Below are 23,407 nucleotides of genomic sequence, written 5' to 3'. Positions count from 1 at the left end.
CCGCTGCCCTGGCCCAGGTTGGCTGGGAGTCAAGGTACAATTTTGTGGTGGCCATCTATGCTGAAACACATTCAATCTTAGCTCCACAAGGCTATCTGAAAACAGTGAGGAACTAACCCCTGCGGGGCAGCCCTGTCCCCTGGGTGCATACTGGGAAGGTGTCACACTTTGAGAGGAATGAAGAAATGCTCCATCGCCTGGAAGTGGCCAGCAAATGGCCTTCGCCTACTTCACATATCCAGCTTGATGGGCTCTGCCCTGGTCCCACTCCCTTCTGCCAGAGACCCTCAGATCTGTCCAGGTACCCTTGATGCGAATGATGTAGCACTGACCACGCCCACCCAGTAGGCCACACCCACTCCATCCACGCCCACCCAGTAGGCCCCAGCCCCCCAAGGGTAACCGCAATGCTGATGCAATGAAATTGAGTTTGACACCCCTGTTCTAGAACTTAGGTGAAAGTAGTTTCAATTACTTCAGCATGGCACTGAATTATTTTGAGGTCAGTGACAGTTTAGGGTCTGACTAACACTAAATTATGTATTTTGGAAACTCAACTGTATGACATTAAACATACAAATGGTTCATGCCATCAAAATGAATGGTTTTGGAATAAATTCTTGGATGAAATCTAATGAAAAGGGGGCAAAATTATATATATACATCTCCCACTTTTTGACCAGGAGTTTTATTTTTTTTACACATGGAACAGCAGCATTGTATGGTTGCTTCAGCCCAACATAGCTGTATCTTCCCTGTCTTAGCCCAGCAACTCAACCTCTGTATCAAAACTTTGTAAGGAATGCTTTTGTATGAGTAATCAACAGATTCTCAATATTTTTAATGAGCAGTTGGGTAGAACAGCATATAATTGTACTAGAAATAATAGAATATCTGATGTAGTTATAACTAGTATTGCCTTGTTGAGTTTTGTATTCTCTCAAAATAACATCTTCCCGTTATAGGGTAAAGCTTAATGAAATTCAAAAGTCATATGCTTAAAGTTGTGGCCAAATGATAGGCTGCACATAACCACCTAAAAATGACAAATAGTGCTGTAAGTCAAGCATTCAGTAGTTTTCCAGTGTGCAATTAAGCAATGGAATAGCCTGCCTCAAGTCATGGGTGCTTCATCACTAGATGTTTTCAAGCAAATAGCCAGCCATTTGTCTGCAGTAGTATAATACCTGCACTACGCAGGCAACTAGACTAGAAGACCTTTAATGTTCATTTCAACCCTCCAATTCTATGTAGTGATACAATATTTTAACATCTTGAATAACTTCTTATACATTTGATTTCACGGTGGGCCACATTCTAGAACAAAAGCAAACTGGTCCGTTTATTAATGGCACTGCTAGCTTTAATACAAATTTTAGGAGAATCGCCAGATGGGCATATTACAAGTCAACACAGGTAATATTTCTCTTTAATAACCAGTCATGATGGATCAGTAAGATCTATTCTACCTTAATGCACATAACTCTGCTTTCAGGTTACACTGTGCTAGAAAATACAAGATTAGTTGTTTACAATAGCTTAGAACATGACAGGGCACCTGTACACTCTTTATCATAAAATAGATTAGGAACAGTTTCCCATTAGTACTTATACTAGGAATGATATGTCATCAAATTCTGGAAGCTAAAATGAAAGAGTGGTTTAAGAATTCGTCTATAAAGTATATTCTCTCATCTTTTTGTCAGCCTGTTTTAAGGAGATCCACGTATTCAGAATGTTGGATCGCAGTTTGGCCCACACACAGTGGTCATTCAACCCAAAAATCTGAGCAGCAAATTGGGCAGCACCTTCAGGTGAAAGAACTGTGGAACAGCCAAGACCTGTTAAAAAGCAAGACAATTTTAATTTTTAAACTATATGATTGTCAATGTATTACCACTAGATCATCTTTAGTGTATCAAAAAAAAACCTGATACGTACCGTATATTCCGGCGTATAAGACAACTTTTGAGAGCGTTGAAACAGCCTCCAAACTCGGGGGTCATCTTATACGCCGAGTCGTCTTATACGCCGGAAATAAGGTAGTTTCTGGCGTATAAGACGACTTTCTAGGCATGCGACTCAGCGTCGATCATACGCCGGAAATACTGGTAGTTTCTGGCATATAAGACAACTTTCTAGGCATGTGACTCAGCGTCAATCGTCTTGCGACCCGGCGCCAAACTCGGGGGTCGTCTTATATGCCGGGTCGCCCTACACACCGGAATATACGGTAATATTTTAACAATTCATACAGAACATGGAGTTTCAGATGAATGTGGAGGACAAGGTACCAAAATTCTCTTCAGAACTGAAATTTGTTCAAGTTAGAGAAGGAGCGTAAGTTTTTTGAAAGTTAATGTTTACAGGTTTTACAGAGTATGCTCCTTCTTTGTCTGGACAAGTTTGTACCAGGACTGTGCAAGCTAAGTGTGAGCAAACCCCAGATAAAGGAGCAAAACGACTTCAAAAGAAAAACAAGAAAGCCCAATTTGCCTCATGGAAAAGCACCTCTGGATTTGCTTATTGACCATGGTGATTTGCTTAACAACCAGGGCAAAAAAAGATAAAATCAGGTGTTGGTGAGTTATCACCATTTCTATCTTTTACCTTTAATGCAAAAGTTTTTGTTGAGTGATAAGAGAAAAGCTAAAAATAACCAGTCTACTCATAATGCTGACAAATGTTAAGCCCAGCCCAGGAAAATATGAAGTTAAATATCTACAGCAGTGTTTCTCAACCTTAACAATTTTAAGGCATGTGGACTTCAATTCCCAGAATGCTGGCTGTGGAATTCTGGGAGTTGAAGTCCACATGCCTTAAAATTGTCAAGGTTGAGAAACACTGATCTACAGTAAATGGTGTATCCATTTTATTCACTGGGGGTGGTGTGGTGGTGTTAGGGTTAGGTAACCCAGTACTACAAATCTTTTTAAATCCTGCCTTTGAGCACAATCTTCTGTATGTATATTGTAGAAATAGTAAATTTAGAATCAAAGCATTCATTCATTCTAACGTTATCATTATTTTGAACAGAACTACAGCTGATAGTACATAATCTTACTAACTCCCTCAAAATTATTTGTTCCAAGTGTTATGATAAACCTTACCAGTAGGCATTCTCAGAGATGACCATATATCCTGGGCACCCCAATCAGCTGAGAGAGGAGGACAATTGACAACTGGATATGCAGTGTTTCCAGACAACACAGGTCCCAAGCCATTGCTCCTCCCAGCCACTGCAACAAACACTGTGGGAATCCCATCCGCTAATAACAAACAAACATGTATCAGTGTGATACAAATATGCTCACCTAAACAGATACTATATTATTTATCATTTTTTAAAAACAGGAATTGAGATTGCCATTGAACTTAAACAATAGTTCACTAAAATAGATAATTTAGACAAATTTGGGTTAGGTACCTTCGTATTCAGCTTTGATCCTCAGTGTTTCATCTGGTCCTTTGTGAGCAGAGGTCACTCGTAATTCACAAGGCACCCCATAATTGCCACATGCCTTTTTAATTTTCTCACAGTGACCAAGATCGGAAGTTGAACCCATGAAGACAACCACTCTGCCTTGACGTTGTGGTTTCAATAACAGCTAATAGAAAAAAAGACCAAACGACAATTTAAAAGTACTGAAAATGATGGTATGGATTATCCCTATGTGTTTCTCAGAGATGGTATAAATACCTCCACTCTTTCAGCCACCCATTCAAAATTTCTTTTCACCATTTGCAGTGCTTCAGGCGTCACTTCTTTGAGGTCACGGTAAGACTAAAAGCACACACAAAAGAACAAAAAAATTACACATAAAATGCCCAAGATTCACTGACTTCATACCTACTTAAAATGCCAATATTATAATTCACTGACACATCCATATACATATTTATAATAAGGTTTTGACACAGAGGCCCAATGCATGTAAGGATCAAAAATGTGATTTATAAGTTGTTGATGAATCCCCAGTTCCTTTTTTTGAAACTTCCAAAGTTTTACTTATCACTGAGGCAAGTGATATGCTTACCTAGCTCTCCGATATCAAATCAGATAAAGTAATAATTTATGCTTAGATGATTAATAAAATCATGGTTCACTATGCTGTAATGACCAGTTAATACATATTAATATGTGTTTATATCAAATAATAGGCCCAGATTCAACAGTATATTTGAAGGATACTTTTCATAGCTCATAATGGGTAAACAATATTTTGGAATATGAATTTTGTATTCACTCATTTCCTCTTATAGTTGGAATATATAGGTATTAATAGCTATTATCTAAAATATCCATTATTATTGCCAAAACTGTAATTAATTAGAAAAGTCTAAGGCAGTGGTTCTCAACCTTTCTAATGCCGCGACCCCATAATACAGTTCCCCATGTTGCGGTGACCCCCAACCACTTATACATCATCTGGTGCCATGGGCGTGGCCAAAGAAAAGGGGGAAAAATGGCGGACAGCCTTGTTTGGGGACCCCCATGAAATAGTCGTTTGACCCCAAATGGGGTCCCGACCCACAGGTTGAGAACCACTGGTCTAAGGTAACATGCATAAATATTTTATATATTTCTTTCACTAATTTAATTGAAATGTAATTAGGAATTTTATTTTTGGACACTTGAAATGTCTATCATAAAACAAATAAGTTAGCAGAAAGAAAGATATCTAATAGTTTTCCAGGTTTAACTGTAGAATTTGGCTTTCCCCCATCTTCTGTTTCATGCGAAGAAACAAACATTCAGTAGAAGCCAAGGAGAACAGAAGCAGGTTTCATACAGCAAAATAAGCCAATATTGCAGTTTTACAAGGTGTATACACCTTGTAAAACTGCAATATTGGCTTATTTTCAGAATCTGCACCGAAAACAGAATTACCTGTTTGTCCTTTTGTTGTTTTCTATCTCCAGATGGCCACAGCCTCCAAGAATCATTATCAATGACATCAGCAAGAACAATTTCTTTTGTGGCTACATTAACACCAAACTCAACCTAAAAATGGAAACACAACACAAGATTAAGAAAAGATTAGCTGAATTCAATAATTTCATTCCTTACTTTAAAAAAACCAAGATCTAAAATATAAATGTATCTACCTTCAAATCCACCAGCGTACAATTCTGGGGTTGCCATGCTTTTTCAAGTATTTCAAAAATGGCTCGGGTGGATTGTGCCATGATATCTACTTCCGTTTGTCCAATTTCAAGTCCGGCAAGCTTAAACTTAACTTCAACAAGTTGCTCTTCAGACCACTGTGGATCATTTGCTGCATCATCCTATAATAAAAAGTGAGATTTTGTTGGAATAACTGATATCGTCATTCGTGATAAAGCTCAATTTCTCCAGTCCATATAGAAGCAAGCTAGACAGTTTTCATTGCACATTTAGTTGAGGGTGTAAGTGATTGTTTGGGGTGGATGGGCCTTTCTAATACAACTTTTTCTTCTTTTCTGCTTTATATAACCAGTAGACATCACAACAATGCCATCGTTTTAATGATGTAATCTGAGAATTGTTTGCAGAATGATATAATGATGTGTGATGCTACTTGCTCTCTTGTGACCTTCCCTGACAGATGGCCAGACTAGAAAGAGATCATTTCTGCTAGAGGTCTAAAAGTCAGAATCCATTCAGACTGAGAAATAAGTTGCCTACCCAAGTTTTCAGTGAAAACAAACATTTTTGAAGTTATTACAGACAATTCTAGACCATAAATTCTGTTGCTAAACAAGGTGGCTATGTGAGTCATACCCATTGCCTTTTTTGACACAATTGCTAAGCAATTGTTAACTGCTGTTGTTAACTGAACCATGCAGTTGTTAAGTGAATCAACTTTTTGGAGACTTTGCTTATCAGAGTCTGACTAGGCAGGTTGCAAATGGCCTTCGTGTAACCCCGGGAGACTGCAACCATAGTAACTCCATGCCAGTTGCCAAGCTCCCAAATTTGGGTATGCTGTGATGGTCATGGTTTTCCCAGTTGCAATGTACAGCTGTGAAAGTTGGACCATAAGAAAGGCTGAGTGCAAAAGAATTGAGGCCTTTAACTATGGTGCTGGAGAAGACTCCTGCGAGTCCCCTGGACTGCAAGGCGATCAAACCGGTCAGTTCTAGAGGAGATCAACCCTGACTGCTCTTTAGAAGGCCAGATCCTGAAGTTGAAACTCAAGTACTTTGGTCACCAAATGAGAAGGAAGGACTCACTGGAGCTGAATTCTGGGAAAGATTGAGGGCAATAGAAGGGGAAGACAGAGAATAAAGTGGCTGGACAGAGTCACTGAAGCAGTAGGCGTGAGCTTAAATGGACTCCAGAAGATGGTAGAGGACAGGAAGGCCTGGAGGAACGTTGTCCATGGGGTCGCGATGGGTCAGACACGACTTTGCAACTAACAACAACAACTTTGAACAGTTACTAAATGAATGTTTGTAAGTTGAGGACTCCTTATACACAAAACACCGGTTCCTAGTTGACATGACACCTACGATTAGAATCTTGGGCACAAACACATTTTAACGAAATATTTATATATATATATATAAAGCAGAGTCTAAGAATCAAGACTCCTTTTAAGAATCACCTATATATTGCAAAATTCTATCAGTATTGAGAGACAGTATTTGGGGGGGGGGGGGGAGAGAGGAATTATTTTGGGAAGGCTTGAATCAGGATGTTTAACTGAAGCACATAATTAGCCTGAGGTTCAAGCTTACAAAAATGTGGTAATTGTTAAAATTATACAAAACCATCATCTCCATTACAGCCAAATTATGTTTGTGCTACCTACCTTATAAAACATCTCAATTTTAGGTGGATAAAACTTGTAGCCCTCTTCAACACCAGGATTTCTCTTCAGAAAAGATCCAGTAGCGATTCTCCTACAAACCCATTCAATCGGAATCATTTCGCAGTGAGCAGCTATAAATGCTGTATCGTTGTGTTTTCTCACAAAAGCGGTCTTGATACCTGTAAAGGAACTTTCTCGATCAAAATGGTCGCCTGGATCTTAGTTGCCAATAAGCAAAATAAGCAACCTACAGTCTGAAACAGAAATATACAAGTGAAGAATTTTTCTGAGAATTTTCAGCAGACTGCTGTGATCTTCATCCAGATCAGAAAAACCTATCACTGCTTTTTATGAAAATCCCAAGCATGATATTTCAACTACATCTAAGCAAGGGGTAGTCAACCTTGGCTCTTTTATGATTGGTGGACTTCAATTCCCAGAATTCCTGAGCCAGCTTAGCTGGCTCAGGAATTCTGGGAGTTGAAGTCCACGAGTCATAAAAGAGCCAAGGTTGACTACCCCTGATCTAAGCAATCCATTAGTTTCAAACTCCCAGAATAGGATTTGCTTTTAAAGGTAGTCCTCGATTTACGACCACAGTTGAGCCCAGCATTTCTGTTGTTCAATGAATCTTGCCACTTCTCCTGCCATAGTTGTTAAGTGAACCAACATAGTTGGCAAGTTAGTAACACAGTTGTTAAAAGAATCTGGCTTCCCCACTGATTTTGCTTGTCAATAGGTTGGAAAAGGTGATCACATGATCTTGGGACATAGCAACGATCATGAGGCAGTGGCCAAGCATCTGAATTTTGATCACATGACCAAGAGGAAGCTGCAATGGTTATAAGCGTGAAAAAACGGTCATAAGTCAGATTTTTCAGTGCCGTTGTAACTTTGAATGGTCACCAAATGAACTGTTGTAAGTCGAGAACTACCTGTATTATATCAGACTGGGAAGATTTTATAAAGCAAGAGTGGGGGTGATTAAAATTTAAAAACATATCCCCTTAGATTTAGAGACGTAGTAGAGCATAACTTAATTAAAAAAAAAAACTTCCATAAAAATCTGAGGGCATGATTTCTTGAACTTAAAGCTATTAACAAAAACTTTTCTAACTTTATGGGGGCTTAGGAAGGAAAAAGTGTGATGGCACAGCTGGTCTTGGATTTAGAAAAGGTTCAAATCAGTCCTAAGTAACAATGTAATTTTAACCAATTATTGTAAGCATTAATATTAATCAACTTGCCAAGAACAGTGTAGACAATTTCCAGATGTCCAACTGGGGAAAAATCTCACTTGTTCTATGTCTTATCTTAAATGATCTAGCCCAGTGGTTCTCAACCTGTGGGTCGGGACCCCATTTGGGGTCGAACGACCATTTCACGGGGGTCGCCAAACAAGGCTGTCTGCCATTTTTTCCCCCTTTTCTTTGGCCACGTCCCTGGCACCCGGTGATGTATAAGTGGTTGGGGGGGTCACCACAACATGGGGAACTGTATTATGGGGTCGCGGCATTAGAAAGGTTGAGAACCACTGATCTAGCCTATTATATTTTTCAATTTGCCTCCTCGATATGATATTGTTGGTTGTTTTATCTATTTTTATTATTTTTTTATGTGTTACTGCTTGAGTTCATGCTTTGTGGAAATCTATTATTTGCTCACTCACTACCAATCATGCAGGTGGCAGCCTCTTGCCTAAGCTCACAAATTAAGCAGAGTCAGCCCTGGTTGGCATTTGGCTGGGGGAGAACTTCAAGGAACCACAGGACTACAGATTAAAGTACAAAGTAATGGCAAACCATGTCCATTCTGATGCAACAAAACAATTTTAATAGCTCCAGGAAATCAGCAGGAAGCATGCCTGAAAGGAAACTTCACTTTTTTTCAGGAATTGCAGTCCTATTACCAAAACTGTTAGTATACAAAAAGAGACTAATGATTTGATATGAGTGGATACTCAAAATCAGTGGGCACAGATTTTTTTTCTCTTTTTTGTGCTAAATGCACCCCTACATTTTTTTAACGAGGCAGGAAGGCACCAATAAGCTAAAGGTTTGCCACAGAATATTATAAAGCAGGGGTTCTCAACCCTGACTTGTAAACTTCAACTCCCAAAATTCCTCAGCCAGTTCTGGGAATTGAAGTCCACAAGTCTTAAAGTTGCCAAGGTTGAGAACCCATGTTATAAAGCAAATGTTTCAACACTCCATGAGGGAAAAGGTTGGAACGCAGGAAAGTACTCCATCATGTTAATTTTTAATCCTTAAACTTACTCAAAGCAAATTTCTTCATAACACATTAATGTGAGGCAAGGTTTGGAAGTACAACTCAATAAACTGATGCAATTTTTTGGGGGGGTAATCAGTAGCCTTGCAATTTTTGATATGCAATTTTTGACACACAATGCAAGGATTATAATTTCAAGCAAATGATAACCTTCATGGCTGAGGGGGTAAAAATTCTAATAACTCGCCCTTGAGGGTTTTAATCCAAGTTATTAAAGCATGTGCAATGTAAATAGGAAACAAATAATAGCATAGGTCAGTGGTGGCGAACTTATGGCACAGGGGCCAGAGGCGGCACTCGGAGCCCTTTCTGTGGGCATATGTGCCGTTGCCCCAGCCTTGACCACCTCCTCTCCAGCAGCCCCCCTGAACGAGAATCGCCCCTGAGTGTGGCCCACGCGGAGTAGCGCAGCTAAGGACATGGCAGCCAGGCAGTGTAGACAAGACTCTGCCCTCACACTCCATTGTACACAGCTGATGCTGCAGGGCGCAGGCAGAGGGCGTGACTGCCATAGCGCTGCTCGGCTGCCTGGGCAATCCGTGGCGGTTCCTGGAGGCGGTGAGTGGCCCTGCAGGCAGGCGGGGGATGGGGGGGCGGAGCGGGGGCAGGGCCAGTTTTTGAGTATTTGGTCTCTAAAAGGTTCACCATGGCATAGGTCATAAGAAATTATACTTGATTTCAAGTCCTGGGTTAGCCATGAAAACCAGCTGAGTGACCTCTCTCTCTCTCTCTCTCTCTCTCTCTCTCTCTCTCTCTCTGTCTCTCTCTCTCTCTCTCATTTGTTTTATGTCAAAATGCTGTTATCTGTCTAGGACAGTGGTTCTCAACCTGTGGGTCGGGACCCCATTTGGGGTCGAATGACCATTTCACGGGGGTCGCCAAACAAGGCTGTCCACCATTTTTTCCTTTTCTTTGGCCACGCCCTTGGTACCCGGTGATGTATAAGTGGTTGGGGGTCACCACAACATGGGGAACTGTGTTATGGGGTCGCGGCATTAGAAAGGTTGAGAACCACTGGTCTAGGACTATAAATTTGGAAAACCCAACTTAGTTTAAAACAGTCAGTATTGAACATATAAAATATTTTTTTCCCCAATCTATTTGGCTTGGAGTGAGAGGTATATGTTAAATTCCACTGCTCATGTTTCCAAGGCTTCTTCCAATGGCTGCCAATGTTACTTAATGATATACTGTAAGGGACAAATATTTAACGTGACTCATCTATGGAGAAACTATCTTGTATTTTTTTTTTAAATGTGAAAAAAGTATTACTCTTGTGTTCTTGAAAGTCCTATGTTCCTTAAGCATATAGTCATGGGATCTCTTAATTATAATAAAGCCAAGAAAAATTAGCATGCAAGTTTCCTATATAGCAAAAATAGTTTCCATATAGTGAGGCCATTGTTGCTCACTATATGGTTACTCTTCTGCATGAGGGTTAACTTTTCCACCACCTACCAGATTCTTGAAGCAACTGGAACACACAAGATGTTGTTGTATTTGAGATTGCAGCCTTCCCTTCCATGATGTTCTTTCTAGCTGCATTTCCGGCAGTTATTTGGTCTTTTGATTGCAGCAGAACACATCCTGGGTAATTCAGCAATTCATAAACTTCTTTTGTTTTTCCCTCATTTACTTTTTTGCCTAGTTTAAGTTCTGGAGAAATAATTGAGGAAGGGAGATATTTACATCATGAACATATATGAAAACAAGGCACTGAATTTTAAAGTTTATAGAACAAATTTGTGCACGCTTACTAAGACATTTCTATTATATTTAGGGCATCTCAAATTTGGGAAGCCTTCTACTGTCCGCAATTTAACATTTTGTTTCAATATCAAAGACCACCACTCGTTCATTTTGTTCACCAAATGCCTTTTTTTTGCTTTGGCTTGCTAATAAGTGATGTATAAACCATGTCTTTATTGTCAGAATGTGTTCTCCTGTCAAATTTAGCCATTTTTTTAAAAGAGACACATTATGTCTTAGCATGAACAGAGAATTTTGTAAAAGGCTTGTTTTGATGTTGCTTTTAACTAGAAAGAGAATCATGTTGCACTATAAGAAGACTGGTGAGAAGGAAACAGAGTTGAAGTCTTTTTAGTTCCTATGGCAACAAATGGGTTGCCGAATGCAATTTGTCAAATAATCCACATAGCCACGGAAAGCAACCATTCTATTCTTTTCTTGTGTAGTCTGTTCGGTTTCCAGGCTGTGCTATTTCTCCACTTACACTTATGAAGAAAAATAAGTCTATATTAATCTTTAACTTTCTGCCCTGGTTTTAACTCTTGGGAGACAAAATGAAAATATCTGCTAAATTTCTTCTATTTACACAAGGACAGTTCACCCACTGAACTGTGACTTTTGCCTATCAGTTATCCCTTTCCCTCAAAATGAAACCTCAGCTCTTTTTCCTTCGAACCAAGCAAACATGGCTGTAATCACTGTACACTGTACTCTTCTTGCAAGGACATTTTAGGGAACCATCCTTGATTGGTTTAAGGCCGTGGTTCTCAACCTTTTTAATGCCGTGACCCCCAACCGGTCGTAAGTCGAGGACTACTCAACTGGTGCAGCACCGTTTGCAGAATGGGACGTTTGGCGGGCTCAGCAGGGCAGAGACAGCCTGGACAATTCCTACTGGCTTTTGAAAGCCAATAGAATTAGACTCTATTCAAGAAATCTATTCTATTGGCTTTCAAAAGCCAATAGAATAAAAGGGAGTAGCACAGCTAAGGACAAGGGGGAAAAATGGCGGACTGTGTTGTTTGGCGACCCCCGTGAAATGGTCATTCGACCCCAAACGGGGTGCCGACCCACAGGCTGAGAAGCACTGGTTTAAGGCAAGAAGACATTCAACCTCACCTCTCTTTTAAGATGTTGAATTGTCAGAAACTTTTATTGATTTGGGGGCTCTCTTCACATTTCAGGGTAATGAGGAGTTGTACTGAGCAAAGTGATATTCTAAAGTTGACCAGAATCTTTGTACAGAGCTGATCTTTAAAAAAGGGAGGATGGTTGGCTCTCTATACTTTTTTAATGAACACATTGTTACCTAGTTATCATAGATGACTTCAGGATAATCCTGTAAAAAACTTAAAGGGGAGAATGTTGTGAATTTTTAATTGACTAAGATATTGCTTTAACATTAGCTGTTTGAAATCGTCACTTAAATTTCTCCAGTCTTTTTGAGAAACTGTCCATCCAAATCTTAAACTGATATATACAAAGTCTGATACTGGGAGAATATGCATAAGAGAACCAAATTCAGTTGTTCTGATAGATCCCGCACATATATTGCAGATATCTGAATTTGAAGTCTCACGTTGCTAAAATTGCATATTGTACATAGTGGGAGACATTATTAAGCTGCAAAATTTTCAGAACTAAAAGGAAAAGTCCAACAAAAACTTCACAACTTTGCCTATTGGGTCCTGAATATGCTATAACAAACTAGATGGCTATATTAACTAATGAACAGTAGAGGCAGAAGCACCAATCACTTTTGAGTGAATATAAAATACAGATAGTCCACAGCTGAGCCCAGAATTTATGTTGCTAAGCAAGAAATTTGTTAAGTGAGTTTTGCCCCATTTTACAATTTTTCTTGCCACAGTTGCTAAATGAATCGCTGCAGTTATTAAATTAGTAACATGGTCGTTAAGAGAATCTGGCTTCCCCATTGACCTTGCTTGTTAGATTACAAAAGATAATCACACGACCCCAGGACACTGCAACCATCATAAATATGAACGAGTTATCAAGCATCCAAATGTAAAATACAGGACCATGGGGATGCTACAACAGTCGTTAAGTGTGAAAAATGACCATTTTCAGTTCCGCTGTAATTTTGAATGGTCACTCAATGGGCTGTCAAGGACTGCCTGTACATAGCAAGTTTCCCTCCATTCTGCATACAATCCAAAACTCAAATGGAGAATTCAGCGCTCGTTGCACATCTTTCCCATAAGATATTTGGATGGCTTAATCCAGTGATGGCGAACATTTTAGGCACCAAGTGCCCAAATTGCAACCCAAAACTCACTTAAGCATCATCGGGTGCCGGGTGGGTGTGGCCCATTGGGTGGATGTGGCCCATTGGGTGGGCATGGCTGTGGTGGTAATGGCAGACTGGGTGGGACTAAAAAGTCCAATCAATTCACAACTTTGCAAGATCTTTTTTTTCCCCCGTGAGAAGTTGAAATTGATTGAACCTGGTTTTTTTTGTTTGTTTTTTTTTGCACACAGCGGCAGAGGCCTAAAGCAAAAAGGTTTTATAAAACCCAGCTGAATGCCTAGGACTGGGGCGACGGCGCGCATGCCCACAGAGAGGGCTCTGAGTGCCGCCTCTGGCACCCGTGCCATAGATTCGTCACCACTGGCTTAATCCATTTCCCATTCTAGTGGAGACCAACCACGGGAGCAGAAAAGAACGTGCTGTGTGTGCACAATAGCCAAGTTTTCAAAAGTCCCAAGTTATGGGATCGTTAACTACCAGCTCCTCCAGGCAGCCCAGCCAGCAGGCCCACGAATCCCCAACCGTTGCTCTGTACCTCCCCAAACTGAGAGTGGTGGACAGAGATTGCATCGCCATGCAAGCAGATTGGGACCCATTCACGCGCTCTCCTTGCACGTAGAGTCCTGGATAAGAGGCGCAAGATTTATTTATTTATTTATTTTAAAAAAGGAATTTTTTTTGCAGCCCGTTGGTGGCAGAGGTAAAGGTAGAGAGCTCTGCACGGACGGGGAGTAAAAGGAATCCTTTTTATTATGGATCATCGCACAGTCAGCCAGATGTTCAGACTGGATTTGGCATTTTGTCTACCTATCGAGTCCTTACCCAGGACCTGGGATAGGCAGATGTGGAGGTTTGATGGCATTACAGGTATCGTCGCAGGACGGAAGCAGTTCCTTGTAAGGCCACCTTTTGCAATTGACTAATAGCGAATTTGTCAATTTATTATTATTATTATTATTGTTATTGACCTGCGCCTCTTATCTAGGACAAGGAGAGCGCGAAGGGTTCCAACCCAGCGCTGCTCACTTTGTCCTCAAAGAGTTTCTTTCGAACTCCAGTAAGCCTGCCCAAGGCGAAACCTGCAGAGGGCGGCCCAAAAGCAGCGGCTCTCACGTGGGAACCAGGCAGGGAGGCGGCCAACTCGAGTCGGGCCCAGCGGCGCCTTCCTTCTTTCCGCGGAGCCCGCCGGGCCGAGCCACTCACCTGAATGTATCGGAGGCATCGCGGCCAGAGGAGCGGAGGAGGCGGAGGAGATCCGGGACGCCTAAAACAAGAAAAAATAAAATAAAAAGCAGAAAAAGTGAAACACGCGCGAAGAGGACAAGCGAGGCGCGTCGCCGCCTGCCAGGAAAGTTCCGAAGAGGGCGCGGGGAGGGGTGCGTACGCGTGTGTGTGTGTGAAGCGAAGAGACCCAGCACACTCGGGGTCTCGAACTGGCGGCGGAGCTGCGCAAGAAGAAGGGGACACGGCGGAAGGGGCCGGCAGAGCGGCGACGGGGGTGTGCGTGTGTGTGTGTGAAGAGGGTGGAGATTAGCCGCGGAGCTCACCAATGGGCCGCGGCAAGCGCGGGGTGGCGCCCCGAAGTGGACCACCCCGGGCGCGTTTCCCCCCCCTCCTCCCCATCCCCGACCTCCCCTTTCCGAGCGGGGGGGGGAGGAGGTGGGTCCGCTACCTCGGCCCTCCAATCTGCGAGGAGCTTCCACCTCCGCCCCCTCCGCCTTCCACCAGCGCTGCAAAGAGTAACGCGTGGGAAGCGAAGTTGGGTCCTTTCCCCCCCCCCCCGCCCTCCCCTTCCCGCGCGCGCCGTTTTCCAAGATTCTCGCGCCCTCCGGCCCCGGGGGGGGGCTGTTTCGCGCCAGAGTTCACCCAACCGTCCCGCCCTCGCGTTGCTCCGCGGGGAGCGTCCTTTGCCTCAAATGCGCGGCCCCAGCCGCTCTCGGCCAGAATTCACACTCACTCACTCACCCACCCACCCACCCACCCCTTCCCCTCCCGCTGACCCGACCCCGAAGCGTGAAAAGTAAAATGCACCAACTTTCATACGCGGCTGAGAGGATGTGAGAAAGTTCCGCTGCAAAACTTTAAAAAAAGTTTCGACGAAAGGCTGGAAAACAAGCGGTCCACGAGGAGCGCCTGTTTTCCTGCCCTTTCCTTCCCCCCCCCCCGGCCCGGCCCGGGGAAGACTCGGGAAGGGGGGGGCGCGACTCGCCTGGGGTCCCGCCTCCCCCTTCCTTGGCGCCTTCCTTGGCCCAGCGCCTTCCTTGGCCCAGAAAACAACCCGGCCGCCCCCTCCCCATGGGACTGAGAGAGAGAGAGAGAGAGAGAGTGTGTGTGTGTGTGTATGTAAATAAGGCCAGGGGTGGGAGCAGGGAACTGGCGCTGCAAAGGCCAGCCCGCCTCCTCCTCCTCCTCCTCCTCCTTTCCCACAAACTCAGGCGGCGGCCGAAGCGGTAGCAACACGGGAGAAGCTGCGTGTAAGCATCCGCGCGCACGCATATATATATATACACACAGACACACGTGTTGCCTCGCGCGCCATGGAATTCGAGGAGTCGGGCATCGGGGAAGAATGCGGCGTCTTCGGCTGCATCTCCGCCGGCTTGTGGCCCACCGAGCTGGATGTGCCCCATGTGATCACGCTGGGGTTGGTGGGGTTGCAGCACAGGTAGGAACTGGGGGGGGGGGAGACGGACGGTGGCCGGGGAAGGGGGGGGGGCTTGACAGGAAAGCCTGACCTCTCCGCCTTGGGCACAGGCAGGGAGCGTGGAAGAAGGGGGGGGGGGAGAGAGAGAGTGTGGGAGGAATACGGTGGGATTAAGAGTTAAGCCAGGGCTGGTTCGGTAGGGTCTGCTCTGATAATAACTAAAGCACGTGCTAAGGATGTAAATCCCCCCCCCCTCCTATGCATATGCACTCTGCATGTCCATAAGATCCTTGCTCCGAGTAAGTTTGTGCAGGCTTGCACCCTGAGCCCTTCCTGTTTTTCCCTGATTCCAAGAAAACGAACATGCTTGTCGGTAAGATTAAAGGGTAACTCCCATTAGGCAAAGGATCCTAACCCTTCCTCAAACTTCTAGGATGGCCAGAGCTCTTCCTGATCAAAGTTTACAGGTACTTCTTTAACCACTAGACGAGCCTCAGACTTGCTGAATTGGATGATGGCCCAATAAACCATGATTATCTCCGGATCCGTTTACTTGGCTATGGATCTACAGCAATCTTAGAGCCCTGCTGTAGAGCATTGGACACAAATCAGTTTTGGTAATCTGGCTTACTCTAGGTTTTAGCCATAGAAAAGTATAAAACCAAAAATTTGGATAAAGGCACTGTATGGGTTTGTTTTGCAACATATCCATCCCTTGCAGACTCTGCCCATAATCCCTTCCTGCTGTGATATATTTGTTCTGCCTAATCTGCCCAGAAACATCCAACAAGATAACAACTACAGCCTCACTTGCCCATCCTCTCAGTAGAAAACTCCTTGTTTGCAAACAACATGCTCATCTTATCTACTTCATATCTGTGCTTTATTTTATATTGGCTATATAAAATCCCATGTCTTTTTCAAATTTCTTGACACGGCAGGCTGGGGATGTTGGTAGGTTTAATCCAGCATCTCCACAGAGCATCAAACTGGTCTACATCTCTTTACCCTTGTTTCTCTTGCCTGCTAAAACTTTAGCTGTATGCATTTCTTCATGGAGTGATACATTTCTAGATTCAGTTTGCTCTGTGGATACTTGTTCCTGCTCACTTAGAGCAGTGGTTCTCAGCCTTTTTAATGCCGCGACCCCCAACCAGTCGTAAGTCGAGGACTACTCAGCTGGTGCAGCACCTTTTGCAGAATGGGACTTTTGGCGCACTCAGCAGGGCAGAGACAGCCTGGACAATTCCTATTGGCTTTTGAAAGCCAATAGAATTAGACTCTATTCAAGAGAGTCTATTCTATTGGCTTTCAAAAGCCAATAGAATAAAAGGGAGTAGCACAGCTAAGGCAAAGGGGGGGGGGGGAAATGGTGGACTGCGTTGTTTGGCGACCCCCGTGAAATGGTCGTTCGACCCCAAATGGGGTCCCAACCCACAGGTTGAGAACCACTGACTTAGAAGATTGGGACTGCTGAACCAAGTAGAAACCACAATTCTCAACTCCCTTAACAGAAAATACTCTAAAGCAGTGTTTCCCAAACTTGACAATTTTAAGGCATGTGGACTTCAACTCCCAGAATTCCACAGCCAGCAATGCTGGCTGTGGAATTCTGGGAGTTGAAGTCCACATGCCTTAAAATTGTCAAGTTTGGGAAACACTGCTCTAAAGATGTACCTTCTCTAAGTTTGTGCCCATTCTTCAAAAGTTGCATGGCTGGATGCTACTGTGTTATGTTATATATTTCTTGGGAAGTAATCATGTTCAAATGGGTTCTTGAATAATGATTCAAAGGATCATGTGGCACATGTGTCTAGGATTTACTTTTTAAAAACTCCCTATACAGGCAGAGATATTTAAGATACAGCAGTCACCTTCTTGGTAAAAAGAAAAGAAAAAAATATTACACTGCATAACAAAACGTTTACAACCCCACCCCTAAATTTGCAACTCAAAGGAAATTGAGTTTTCCATCTCAGGAAATTTTCTTCCTCCCATCCTCAATATTGTTAATTTTTGAAGTTCTGCTCCTGCTTTGATAGTAACAGTTTAAAGTATCAACTTGCCAGGTTTTACAGAGTAGCTATCCTTGCACATATGACAGTGGTTCTCAACCTTTTTAATGCCGTGACCCCCCCCAACCGGTCGTAAGTCGAGGACTACTCAACTGGTGCAGCACCGTTTGCAGAATGGGACTTTTGGTGGACTCAGCAGGGCAGAGACAGCCTGGACAATTCCTATTGGCTTTTGAATGGCAATAGAATTAGACTCTATTCAAGAGAGTCTATTCTATTGGCTTTCAAAAGCCAATAGAATAAAAGGGAGTAGCACAACTAAGGAAAAGGGAGAAAAAAATGGTGGACTGCATTGTTTGGCGACCCCCGTGAAATGGTCATTCGACCCCAAATGGGGTCCCGACCCACAGGTTGAGAACCACTGACATATGACCTCTGTTACATAAATGGTGGGTTATCATTCAAATTGTTCAGCTCTACCTACGCATGCACAGGCAGCAGAGCAACTGGTTTCCTGTTTTTAACTTTACATTTTCAATTAACTATAAAGACTTATATACAGAGCTAAATTCATAGTAGCTAATATCTAGTTATAGTTAGGGAAAGTAAGATGATTCTGGCTTCTTTCCCATCATTCTAGAAACAACCTGAGGACCTAGTTGGAACATAGAACTATATAAATTCTGAGCACTTTTACCTCTTGTATGCTTTTCCAACAATGCATTCTCCAGTCAGCCTGGAGAATGTGAGTTTCAGGTGGGAAAATGCGTCAGGTTGTAATATATCAAACTTAGTTGGTAAATCTAGATTAAAGATATATGCAAAAAAAAAAAAATTCAGCCGGGACAAGTCATTGTTAAAAGTTGATGGAGGCAATACAGGTAGTTTTTAGTTAATGACCACTCATTTGGCAGCCATTTAAATTTATGTTGGCACAAAATGAGTGATACATATGACCAGTCTTTGAAATTCTGGCCCGTGCAGCTTCCCCACAGTCACACAGCAATAGCAATAGCTACCAAGAAGTTGGAAGTCACAACCAAATGAGGTCCTCACTAACAACCCATGATGAGTCACTTAATGACAGCAACCAGGGACTGCTGGAACTACCATGGCTAAGTGATATGTCACATGACATTGTACTTTATGATCACATCACTTAGCAATGGGAATTACAGTCCCAGTTATCATTGGTAAGCTAGGACTACCTTTATAAAACTATATAGCAAAAAGCAAGGCAGAAATGAAACCTATGTTTACTATTTCTAAGTCCTGACAGTATATTGGCATGAATTACAGCATGTTATAAGAGAAGGTTAATAATACTAATTGGTTAATATAGTTCTGTTAAGTTATATTTAGATAGATAGATAGATAGATAGATAGATAGATAGATAGATAGATAGATAGATAGATAGACAGACACACACACACACAAACATATATATATATATACATATATACACATATACACACACACACACACACACACACACACACACACACACACACACACACATATATATATATATATATATATATATATATATATATATATATATATAAAGATTTTACTGACAAAGAGTTAAAGTTTTGCAAGGCAAACGCTATCATAACAGTAGACCAGGTGCTCTATTCAGACCAGTTTCACTGGAAAACACTATATGTATAATTGTGTCTATTAGTTGGAGTATTTCATATGATTCATTTGGGCATAAAGTTTAGGGAATATTTTGCATAGATCAGTGGTTCTCAACCTTTTTAATGCCGCGACCCCCCAACTGGTCGTAAGTCGAGGACTACTCAACCGGTCGTAAGTCGAGGACTACTCAACAGGTGCAGCACCGTTTGCAGAATGGGACTTTTGGTGGGCTCAGCAGAGCAGAGACAGCCTGGACAATTCCTATTGGCTTTTGAATGGCAATAGAATTAGACTCTATTCAAGAGAGTCTATTCTATTGGCTTTCAAAAGCCAATAGAATAAAAGGGAGTAGCACAGCTAAGGAAAAGGGGGAAAAAATGGCGGACTGCGTTGTTTGGCGACCCCCGTGGAATGGTCGTTCGACCCCAGATGGGGTCCCGACCCACAGGTTGAGAACCACTGGCATAGATACATAAAATAATTCCTTCCTATATACGTATATGGAGTTTTCTATCCAAAGTGTACTTTTCAGATAATTTAAAATGACTCTAACCTTTGTGGTGCTTTACCCTCAAAATCTCCCACCAGTGTGAATGATGCTAAACAAATAAAATGTGTGCTCTATGTAAATCGTGCTCTAAATATATTTAAAATTATGCCATGAGACTAATTTCTTGAGAACTATACTCTTCCCCCCCTTTTTTCCTTTAACTTTTATAGGCTGAATTAACAATAATGAGATTTCTTTTACAGGAATCTTCCTTCTTCTAATGCACTTAAGTATTGGGACTACTCTGAAGATCACCTTAAACTACTCTTAGGTGATTTTTTGTTGTGTACCCTGGTATATATTTGTTGGAATGTCTTGACACACAAGGTGTAACTGGGCTACATGTTTCCTGGTGTTCACTGAAATTAGATGGGTCCAAATCCTTTCCACAAAACTGAAATAATTAAGAAGCTTGGTTAAAAGCAGCATACTGATTTTAAAGCGAGAGAGGTGTATCCTATGACTGAATTTAAAAGCTAAAAGTTTTTTAAATCTCCAATTTACCAGTTGCTTATCAACCATTCAGAGTTATGAAGGACCCCCCCCCCCAAGGTACTTATGACCCAATTCCAAAGTTCCATTTCCCCCACACACAGTCACATGACTGCATTTTGGGCATTCAGCAACAGCCCCACGTGTACAGCTGTCTGCAGCATCTCATGGTCATGTGATCATGCTTTTCAGTGTTTTTGCCCCCTCCCCCCAAAAGGCATCTATTTCCAGTTTTGGGCAAAAATGCCCCATAATTAACCACGACCTCGCTTAATGACCATGGATTTACTTAACCATGGTAATTCACTTAACAACTGCCACAGAAAAGATTGTAAAATCGGGACGGTAATGTGGTTGCCCCACTTTACAATCATTCTAACTTGCGAGCATAATGGGCAGGTTCCATTATGGTCATGTTGAGGACTACCTATATATCTAAAGTGGGAATGTTTAATATGAAGGTTCAAGGAAACATCCCAAAATAGATCAGATTTCTGCATTTTAGGGCACAATTTAACATTGGATTCACCATTTATAACAATGGTTCTCAACCTGTGGGTCGGGACCCCATTTGGGGTCGAACGACCATTCCACGGGGTCGCCAAACAACGCAGTCCGCCATTTTTTTCCCCCTTTTCCTTAGCTGTGCTACTCCCTTTTATTCTATTGGCTTTTGAAAGCCAATAGAATAGACTCTCTTGAATAGAGTCTAATTCTATTGCCATTCAAAAGCTAATAGGAATTATCCAGGCTGTCTCTGCCCTGCTGAGCCCGCCAAAAGTCCCATTCTGCAAACGGTGCTGCACCAGTTGAGTAGTCCTCGACTTACGACCGGTTGAGTAGTCCTCAACTTACGACCGGTTGGGGGTCGTGGCATTAAAAAGGTTGAGAACCACTGATTTATAGAATGCTTTTTTTTTTTAGTTTGATTTAGGGATCTGCCAAAACAAAACAAAGAATGCTCTTTTACAAAAAGAATTCTACCCTCAGAACATTGTGATTCTGAACTGGCTTTTCCAGATGTGAGCAAGGTATGCAGCTTCACTTCAAGTGTTGCCCAGCATTTCAGCCCACTCATCCCCAGTGGCCAGAACTGAGTAGAGCTGATGGGAATTGGTGTGCAATAATACCTGCTAGAAGTCAGCAGTTCTTAGTGGAAAAAAAAAAGATGGTCATGCTAGAAAAAGGGCAGCTAATTTGCCTTAGGAGTAACGAGTGGCACTCTATTCCATCCAGTATAGCAGGACACAAAGTATTGTGCAGTATGAGGTGTACCCTTATTGATATGATTAAGACACCTAGAGTCGCCTCCAGGCAACATGTGTATTGTATACGTTTACTAAATAAATAAAATTAATGTTTCTTGCATGTTTCATCTTCAGCAGACCAAGCAAGGTATCATGGATTTTAGAAGTACCCGTGTTTCCCTCAAAATAAGATCGGGTCTTATTTTTGCTCCAAAAGACGCATTAGGGGTTATTTTCTGGTTAGGTCTTATTTTTGGGGAAATATGATACTAAATGCGTCTGTATGGCTGAGGATCTTAACTGGGGCATATTCTGGGGGTCAGGCTTATATTACAAGCATCCTGAAAAATCCTGCTAGGGCCTATTTGCCAGTTAGGTCTTATTTTTGTGGAAACAAGGTATGTATCATGTAATCAAAATCATTTACACTGCAGTCCGCTACTCCATTCAGTTAAATGGAGCTAGTAATATGTCAAAAGAGATTTTAAAAAGTACTTTGCTGTTCAGGAATTATCAAGGATAGATTTAAAATACTGGATTGGAGCACTAAATATCAAAACATGAAAAGCAGTTGAATAGTTTTAAAACGAATTCTTAATGAAGAATAAATAAGACCATATTACTAATGATCTTGTTTAGGCAATTAGTCTGTGTTAATCAATATATGAAACAACGTCATGGAAGTCCTTGACCCAAACTGTTCTGCAACATTTTGGAACAAGTTTGCCTGTTAATCTTTTTCTAGAAGATACTTCATTTTGAGAAATACTGCATTTTGGCAAGAACAGGATGGTCACAGATTGTGGGAGTTTTCCCAATCAGAAAATTTGGCAGTTAGTCAGCATGGTTAAGATTTCTTTGGAACTGGACAGATTTTTTTTACGGAAAGAAAAGGAAGGTTTATACTCTTTAATTGTGGGCTTAGTGTTTCACTTTCCTGACCTTGAAAAATAACAATATAACATCTTCTCCAAAGATTTCTCATGTTTTTACAAAATATCCAGTCTTTTTGAAAAATCAATTTTTTCGTAAGTTCACTTAAGGTTACTTACAAAGATTTGTTCCCCATGATGTTCAGAAAAAATATATATGCAACATTATGGTTTATTATACATCTACAAGAAACAATAGTGACATTAACATTTTAAAATGCTAATTTAAAGTAATCCTATCTGAACTTTGTGAATGGCTTGAAATGGAAGATAATTTGCAAGTGTGGTTTGCATTTGTTTAGCTTATTAGGTCTACTGTAGCATGCGGAAAATTGTGACTAAGAAAAGTCCATTGTGTAAAGGATCTGTTGGGACATGGTGCAAGGTTTTGGTAGGCCTAATTTTTTTTTTTTCTACTGGGATGTAGAAACTAGATAAGTAGTTAGTTTCCCTTGGAATACAAAATGAATAGGTACAATAGACCTAATAAGCTAAACAAATGCATTTGTATCACCAAATAAAGACTAAGAATATGGTCCTTAGAATATAAACTTTGCCTACCTCTGTCTGTCTGACTGTCTGTCTGTATCTGTCTGTCTGTCTGTCTATCTACCCACCCATTTACCTACCCATCCACCCATCCATCTATCTATCCATCTATCTACCTATCTACCCACCCACCCATCCATCCACCTACCTACCTGTTTATCTATTTGTCTGTCTATCTATCTATCTATCTATCTATCTATCTATCTATCTATCTATCTATCTATCTAAT

At 41.8% G+C, this 23,407-nt stretch overlaps 2 protein-coding genes across 7 annotated transcripts in view; one reads left to right on the top strand and one right to left on the bottom strand.

Moving 5' to 3' along the window:
* Nucleotides 1–1,341: 1,341 nt before the first annotated feature.
* LOC120302552 (multifunctional protein ADE2) overlaps nucleotides 1,342–23,407 on the bottom strand; it is a 68,054-nt gene continuing 45,988 nt past the window's right edge. For 4 of the 6 annotated variants that reach the window (XM_039331127.1, XM_039331129.1, XM_039331128.1 and 1 more), the window contains 9 exons: nucleotides 14,311–14,371; nucleotides 10,545–10,742; nucleotides 6,798–6,976; nucleotides 5,110–5,289; nucleotides 4,892–5,005; nucleotides 3,701–3,784; nucleotides 3,428–3,608; nucleotides 3,111–3,269; nucleotides 1,342–1,841 (listed from right to left, as the gene is read on the bottom strand). In XM_039331127.1, the coding sequence (XP_039187061.1) occupies nucleotides 1,675–1,841; nucleotides 3,111–3,269; nucleotides 3,428–3,608; nucleotides 3,701–3,784; nucleotides 4,892–5,005; nucleotides 5,110–5,289; nucleotides 6,798–6,976; nucleotides 10,545–10,742; nucleotides 14,311–14,371 (1,323 nt within the window). In that variant the 3' untranslated portion in view covers nucleotides 1,342–1,674. Of the gene's footprint in view, nucleotides 1,842–3,110; nucleotides 3,270–3,427; nucleotides 3,609–3,700; nucleotides 3,785–4,891; nucleotides 5,006–5,109; nucleotides 5,290–6,797; nucleotides 6,977–10,544; nucleotides 10,743–14,310; nucleotides 14,372–14,491; nucleotides 14,620–15,142; nucleotides 15,288–23,407 lie in introns of those variants that run through there. The other 2 variants (XM_039331131.1, XM_039331132.1) reach the window with 2 other exon arrangements.
* Nucleotides 15,369–23,407, top strand: part of PPAT (phosphoribosyl pyrophosphate amidotransferase) — a 76,709-nt gene continuing 68,670 nt past the window's right edge. The window contains exon 1 of the mRNA XM_039331133.1: nucleotides 15,369–15,772. Within this exon, the coding sequence (XP_039187067.1) occupies nucleotides 15,645–15,772 (128 nt within the window). The 5' untranslated portion in view covers nucleotides 15,369–15,644. The remainder of the gene's footprint in view (nucleotides 15,773–23,407) is intronic.

Source organism: Crotalus tigris, unplaced genomic scaffold, assembly GCF_016545835.1.
Source record: "Crotalus tigris isolate CLP2741 ecotype Arizona unplaced genomic scaffold, ASM1654583v1 scf7180000024434.1680833, whole genome shotgun sequence".
NCBI classification, from domain to species: Eukaryota; Metazoa; Chordata; class Lepidosauria; order Squamata; family Viperidae; genus Crotalus; species Crotalus tigris.
The sequence above is the reverse complement of the archived record's forward strand: the minus strand, read 5'-3'. Positions and strand labels throughout refer to the sequence as shown.